This window comes from Salmo salar, chromosome ssa09 (genome assembly GCF_905237065.1).
Source record: "Salmo salar chromosome ssa09, Ssal_v3.1, whole genome shotgun sequence".
NCBI lineage: Eukaryota > Metazoa > Chordata > Actinopteri > Salmoniformes > Salmonidae > Salmo > Salmo salar.
This window is the reverse complement of record NC_059450.1, coordinates 121,573,045-121,580,597: the sequence shown is the minus strand read 5'-3', so window position 1 is coordinate 121,580,597 and position 7,553 is coordinate 121,573,045. Positions and strand designations below refer to the sequence as shown.

Genomic DNA, 7,553 nt, shown 5'->3' with positions numbered 1-7,553 from the left:
CGCCATTCAAAATCCTCGATAACAATCTATTCAATAGTAGCACAAAACACTGTGTCCACTGGGAGTTTTAGGGAAACCAGACACCGGTGTCCTATTAAAAACCTACAATTTTCACACAACGACAAAGATGAGCTGGCTTCTTACAGGACCTCTCATTCACACCCAAGGAAGAAACACTGACATGGCATTGTCTTTAACTTGTCACATGGGAGACTATTGAATGTGTTCTAGGTGCCCTCCGTTAGGAACCCTACTTCAGCCTGTGTTTTTGGGGTTGGGGTTTGTGTACATGGAATGGCCGTGGAGCTTTTCTCATCCACCTGCGGAAGGGTGGGACCTCAGACAGGGAACCAATAGCACGGCAGCACCACCCCGCCTGCATTAAACTCCTACATAGTCTTAGGAGGATTCCCAAGTCTGCTCAACCTACTGGAAGAACAAGGAAACAAGACGTGGGCTTCTTCCAGCGATACAGTAAGTACTGCCTTTCCTCCCTTTAAACTCAGACTGTCTGGAGGCTCTCAGATCTGGTGAGATAGGAGCTATGCAATGGTTATGGAATATACGTAAAGCAATACGCTAATGATACTGAAGTTCTATATTGTCTATTTTGATGAGTGACAGCTTTGGATAAGCAAGAAGGCACTGTGTTGATAATATTTTATTTGAAATATAAAAACCAATCCGATGGCAAAAGAACTGTAGATGAAAAAAAGTTTTAGAATGGGTGTAGGCTGCTTTAGCAAAATGCTTTATACGCAGAATATAAAATCTGGGTACTGAGATCAACTATTGATTAAATGTTTTGATCAAAGATGGTGGAATGACCTATGAATATCAATCATTTTGCAGTTGACTAAACAAGTAAGGGAATGAAGGAAGTTGATGTAACTTTAGAGCACCATCTTGACGAGGCATACTAAAAAAAAAAAATACAACTAAACCCTGAATGGGTTGAGTAGACTGTGAAAGTTAGTCATCTTGACCAGTGTGTGAACTACAACTATATTATGTTTCATACAGCTGGTTCTTAGCAGAGAGCATAGCCATGCGATGCTTATAAATATTTTCAAAAGTCTCTTTTCATTGTAATTTGAAGGTATGTTGAAGGACCAACAGTAACTATCTATGTATTACAGATAATGAAGTTTGTTGCAGTGTCTGCTGTGTGCCTGTGGGGGGTGCTGTGCCTCTGTGCCAGTGTGAAGGCCATTGGGACTTTAGAGCTGATGCGAGATGCAGCAGGTAACAGAAAACCTCATGACGCCTCAGTTTTTCTCTTTTCTTTTTGTATGTTATCCACCCCAAACATATCTTAACAATCAAATGTAATGTCAAACTTTTGGTCCTGCTTTGACAACTTTTGACCCCTACTCTCTGCCTCCCTCTACCTCCCCTCCCACCTTCCTCCTCTATCCTCCCCACTGTCCCCAGTGGGCTGGACTGGGGCCCTGCCCTGTGGGAAGTGGGACTGTGAGTGTGCTTTCAACAGCCAGCGGGGCTGCTGCTGTGTGGCCAATGAGATGAGTATGCTGGAGGACCGCACCTTCATGCGCATGGTGGACATGTGGGAGCAGCTCACCCGATTGGACAACGACATCAAGGAAGTCACAGGTACTGGAAAATACATCTGTTTCCTAGTTTGATTAAGTCAAATCCTTAATGTTCAAGTCCCAGGCTTCTAACTTCTTCTGTTCTCCTTCCCTCGTTCTGTGACTCAGGCAACAATAAGATTGCGTTCACCGCGGCGATGAGATCTAGAAGCGACTGCTTCGGGCCCTTCACTAGCAACGTGCCAATCCGCTACTACGCCGTCTCACTCAACCAGGGTAACGGATACAATGACGCTCTGGGTAGGACGCCACACTGCATTGTCGCATCATTTCCCCACATACTGGATAAATAACATAACACAAAATAAAACACACATACACACACTCACCCATTTACAGTCCCTCTCCATCTCCCGGTGTGTGTCCTCTATCCAGGTACCTTCACCGCCCCCCGCGCCGGCCTCTACTCCTTCTCCTTCACGGCCTACTCCAACGTGGGCGTGGACGGCGAGCGTCTTTACCACAAGGTGCAGCTGATAAAGAACAACGAGGTGGTGGCCTCTGTGTGGGAGGACAACCGGGAGGACACGGAGGACAGCGCCACCCATTCGGTGCTGGTGTCTCTGCGCCAGAGTGACCAGGTGTACGTGGAGCTGCTCTCCGGCAGGAGTCTGTGTGGCAACTCCAAGGAGTACAACAGGTTCAGCGGATACCTGGTCTACCCCTTCACACAGGAGTAGAGGACAGAGTTACACACACATGAACACACTCATGCACAAACAAACATGAAAACACACGTACATGCATGAATGCACACAAACATATACATGCATGCACAAAGACATACTGATATGGCACTCACACACACATAATGTTCCAAGTGTGTGTATTGTGTGTGTGTGTGTGTGTGTGTGTGTGTGTGTGTGTGTGTGTGTGTGTGTGTGTGTGTGTGTGTGTGTGTGTGTGTGTGTGTGTGTGTGATATTCCACGTACAGTTAAATTCAGACAGTCTGCCTTTGAAGTAGTGTTGCTTTGAACAAAATAAAAGCTGATTTGTTACATGAAGCAGGACATGTGTCATCTTGTGCTGTTTATAGTTTTTTTTAATGGTCCTCCACAGGCGTGGTCTCATAGCGTCTAAATGAATTCATCTCTAAATGAATGCTGAGTTAATGAATAACAACGGTACGTAGAACCTAATAGGCATACAAGTGGATGATAATGATTCTCAGGCTAGCTAACCTACGTGTTGTTAACATTGGCTCGTATTTTGTTGTAGTTAGCATTATTACTTTGAATGTAATCAGGGTTCCCACAAGTCAGGGAATTTCTGTAATATCATGGCATGTTTAAGTGTCCATTTCAGACTGGAAAAGTAATGCGATTTAATAGAATAATTGCAGAAAATTTGGGAATTGTAGGTCTACATACGGATCACCGTTTGGAAATGAAATAAGCCTATCTTGTATTTGCTGTTATTTTATCACACTGTACTTTTGGTCTTTGTCTTCAAAATTCTTATTTGTAAACGCAAGTCAATTATTTTTTTTCTGTATGAATGGGAAACCTGTTTAATAAAGGCCACCAGTCCGTTTATTTAATAAAAAAAAAGCGAGATCAAATTTATATGAGACCGCAAGCGTTCATCAGCTTGGCAATTTTGGTCAAAAACCACGCCCCCACATTTATTTTGATGCTTTGATTGGACAGCAAAATGATTGTGGCGCGCGAAAGTCAGATCAGAGCAGGCTTCCTCAGGCAAGGGCTGCAGTTGAAACACGTTATTTTTACCCCCTCAGCCCTTGCACTATCCACTTTCCCTCGGGAGAATCCCCGTCGAAACCGGATGCAGTTTGATTGCCATCTTAAGTGGAGGTCCAATTCACAAACGTTACCCCCTCTTTGGTCACTTGCGAGGTTGATATGACCCACAATTCAATGCAAATTGTAGTCATATGCAGTGGCGTTTTAGACCATTTCAACTGGGGGGGGCCAAGCTGGGGCCAGTTGTACTGTTAGAGGGGCCAGTTACATTAGACGTTATTGTTGTCATATCGTTTTCTTCACTGCATTGCATTGCAGGCAAAAGACCATGTTCATAATCATTAGTGTTCCGCGTTGCCACTGTCTAATAACGGATGTAAAAAAAGAACGATAGCAAAAATTAGTTATGTAAAAATGATTTCATACTCCACATTTAGGGGGGCCACAAGGGGGTCCAAAATTGTTGTCACAGGGGCACTGGCCCCCCCTGGCCCCCCCAAAACTGCCCCTGGTCACATGTCAAACTCTTGTGGCTGTGAAGTGTCAAATGTAATCGACAAGGTGTCACGTCCTGACCAGTAAAGGGGTTATTTGTTATTGTATTTGGTCAGGACGTGGCAGGGGGTGTTTGTTTTATGTGGTTCGGGGTTTGTTGGGCTATGTGCTTATGTAAGAGGGGTGTTTGTTTTATGTGTTCCGGGATTTTTTGGTCTATGTTCTATGTAAGTGTATTTCTATGTTAGTTCTAGTCTTTCTATTTCTATGTTCAGTTAATGGGGTTGACCTTCAATTGGAAGCAGCTGCTCCTCGTTGCTTCTGATTGGAGGTCCTATGTATAGGGGTGTTTTTGTAATGGGATTTGTGGGTAGTTGTCTCCTGTTTTGTGTATGTGCACATGACAGGACTGGTTTATGGTGTTTGTTGTTTTTGTATATGTGATTTGTTTGTTTTTCCTTCTTTTAAATGTAATAAAGAAGATGAGTATACACGTTCCCGCTGCACCTTGGTCTAATCCTTACGACGCCCGTTACACAAGGCTTCATTTTCAGCATGTCAGAAAAAAGTAAGCTAGCTTGCTAAACATACATATATATATATATATATATATATATATATATTTTAGCGCTGTCAAATTGGCTTAGTCTCGTAGTGAGGAGCCTATAAAACGTTGCTATTTTTTGCAATTCTGAAATGTATTGGAATAAATTACCAAACTATAAAACTAGCAAGCCAGTTATCGGTAACTGTAGCTAGCTACCTGACAGGAGTGCTAGCTAGATACTTTAGCTTACTAGGTACATTAATAGCTTTAGGTTGGATGTTTTTAAGCTCAACTTCAAGATTTCCTCCAAGGATGTTGCCTCTCCGATCATCACTCTCCCTCACTTGGGCAAGGGACATTTAAGGTACACTCGGATGTGACTATGTAAAACTTCATTCAATGGCTGAGGGTTTAGGGCCGAGGGCTGTCTACTTTGAGTTTGAAACGCAGCCAAGGTGTCTTTGCTGCAAGTTTTGATCAAAACGGTAGGATAATGATTGTAGTCAATAACTTAAGTTTGCAAGTTAAGCATGTAACAAGACACGTGTTGTAGGCCGACATTTGAATTAGGTGAATAGGATTTACATGGGGGAAAGGTGGCAAAGCTCTTGGGAAAAGCACAGGTCTCGCTCTTAAAAAGACTTGTTATACTCCTCCATCTTGGAGTTCATCAGAATGAGATCAAACAGATAAATGGAAAATATATTTGCATTGGCTACAATACCAATGACATTGGTATCAACCAACTGTGTGAGTGTGTTACAGTTCGATGTGTCAATTCATTGGTGAACAGTGCCATTGTGCTGCTGAAATGGTTTGAGCCCCTTTGAGATTGGCAGTAGCCTACCTCAGTAAAGAATATGTCTTTATCTGCCTAACCTCGTCCCCCAGGTTCTTGCGCGAGAGACAATTATTTACAATTATATTCATAGAACTCACTCTGCTCAGATCAATGCAAGTGGCCCACATTGTGATGCTTCGTAGTTGCCATTGTAGTAGCATTGTTGCGTCATGCTTAGTACACTGTGGAAAGTAGGTAAATTGTGAATTCTGATTTCAATTCTCACTGGGCAAGCTAATATTGGGATGACTTTTCAGTCTCTCTGGTGGATTATTACTTGAATGATGTTCTTTCAATTTCAACATCATTGGAAAGTTTGAGCCTGTGATCTTCACCATTGGCACAGGTAAGAGTGAGGATGGATATGATTGTTATGTTGTTGCTTCTCCCGTTTCTCTGGAGGAGTTTTTCAAATGTGTTTTGGATTCCACCACAGTGATTACAAACATCAAATCATGTAAAGTAGGCTACATAACAATAACTTGATTGGAAGGCCTGATTGGAAGCTGGTGGGGGGTTGACACCTCACGCCCTGTAAATCAAGGAGAGAGAACATCCCTCTCCAAATTCACACAGGAATGATCCTTTGTCTACACAGACGTTTCCCACCGAAACTCTAACACGTTCTAAAGCGAATACTGGAACAATATTTTGAACATAGAAACGTGGGGAATGGTCAGAGGCGATCTAAAGAATAATAATGTCATATGGGTTGTTATTTTGTGATGTCATTAAAAATGTTACAAAGGAAATACTGTAACTTGAAAAGCATAAATACTACATGTACGAAGTCTCCATCCTCTACCTTGTATATGCAATATGATGAACATGTTTTTGTTAAGATAGGAATACGATTTTAGGAGCTATAAGAGATCATTTGTCTCCTATAAACTTTGTACAGTAAGTATCCATGCCCCGAGTGAGGTCAGACAGCGTGTCAACCTCACGGAACCGTCCCTTTTGACCAGAGTGCATAAGAGGATTGGTAACGAAATTAACATTTAGACCAGAGAGGCGTGTAGCTGCAGCTCAAATTTAAAGTGGTTCAAACTCTGAATATCAACACGAGATAGAGGCGAGAAGCTCACCTCCCGGACAATCTCTGGTACAGCTGATTAGCTGTTTTAAGTAAAGTATCTAGAAAAGCTCATTTAAGTGCGACCACTCTACTACATTTCTCAAATCATTGTAGCACACTACTCTCATCACCCAACGGGAATCATCGACATGGCTGGCATGCCTATTTTCAAAGAGGCAGTTTTAGGATCGAATGGAAGGGAAATCAACTCTGTAGTTCTGTTCAGGACTACAAGGCAAACAAAGGCATTCATACGTAAATACATTCATGATTTCTTACTCCAAACGGGCAGCGGTTCGTGTGCAAAGTATATGATCACTGATACAACATTTTGAACAGAAATGCAATGGTTCAAAGGATGTCAGACAGAAACCAGCTTTGATTGAATAGGCCCCACTGTAATTTTACCAGCCACCGCAGATACATAATACACTCACTGTGTACTGTTTAACTGTTGACTAGTTTTGACCACTAGAGGGTTCATGAAACCCCAAATATGATAGTTCCTGAAATGGAAAAAGAGCAATGAGAGATGTTGAGCTAGAGAGATATTATGGGGGATATTGGATGACATGCTGTACATGTCCTCTGATGTCATTGTGTAACCCTGTAAACATTTTTTGTCTCTCCCTGCTTATCCGAATGTATTATAAACCAGTGAGTGCCTGGATGTAAGCAAACTCCTTCACTCTTGTAAACTCCCTCTAACGTATGACCCTACACAGATGTATGCACGCACGCATGCACGCATACACAAATGCCAAACTTCCACACACATGCTCGCACCCACACACATGCACAGGCGCACGCACATACACACATCATTTTAAAGTCTCAAGAGAGTGTGGGGGTTTAAACAGACATGGCAATTATTCCAGTGGACTGGGATTTAAAGTGAATGAGAGGGTGCTGCTTTGGCATGATAATATGGATACGGTTACAGATTCGTCTTGTTTCAATAAATGTATTGATGATTATTGAATGGTAATAGATACAATACGTAGCAGTATGTCGAGTTTACCTGTATTCGCGCAGGAAATTGTGAGGCGGGCGCACTGGGACGAAGAAGTAAGCTTCTACAACAGCATTCGCGCTCAAATATAATTCGTTGCGGCACTGAGTAAGAGAGTGGAGAGGTCATGCGTCTTATGCTTTTTTGTGAAGGATCAGAGGTCAATACCATTTTTTTAGGTTTTATAGGACTTTTCACAATGCAATAGCCAGGTATTTATATGTAACTATCAGTGGTCGTGTGGTTACTTACCACCCTGGAAG

At 42.4% G+C, this 7,553-nt stretch overlaps 1 protein-coding gene across 1 annotated transcript; it reads left to right on the top strand.

Annotated features, from left to right (window-relative positions):
- The first annotated feature begins 363 nt into the window (after nucleotides 1-363).
- LOC106612737 (complement C1q-like protein 4) lies at nucleotides 364-2,618 on the top strand. The gene is made up of 5 exons (XM_014214195.2): nucleotides 364-474; nucleotides 1,140-1,245; nucleotides 1,435-1,614; nucleotides 1,722-1,853; nucleotides 1,989-2,618. Exons 2-5 carry the CDS (start codon nucleotides 1,143-1,145, stop codon nucleotides 2,291-2,293), a joined length of 720 nt encoding a protein of 239 aa, XP_014069670.1. The 5' UTR covers nucleotides 364-474; nucleotides 1,140-1,142; the 3' UTR covers nucleotides 2,294-2,618.
- Nucleotides 2,619-7,553: the final 4,935 nt, after the last annotated feature.

Excerpts from the sequence above, each read along its gene's own strand:
- LOC106612737 (XM_014214195.2), top strand. The coding sequence starts at position 1,143 with ATGAAGTTTGTTGCAGTGTCTGCTGTGTGCCTGTGGGGGGTGCTGTGC. Across the intron at positions 1,246-1,434 it reads GCTGATGCGAGATGCAGCAG|TGGGCTGGACTGGGGCCCTG; the intron begins GTAACAGAAAAC and ends CACTGTCCCCAG. Across the intron at positions 1,854-1,988 it reads CGGATACAATGACGCTCTGG|GTACCTTCACCGCCCCCCGC; the intron begins GTAGGACGCCAC and ends TCCTCTATCCAG.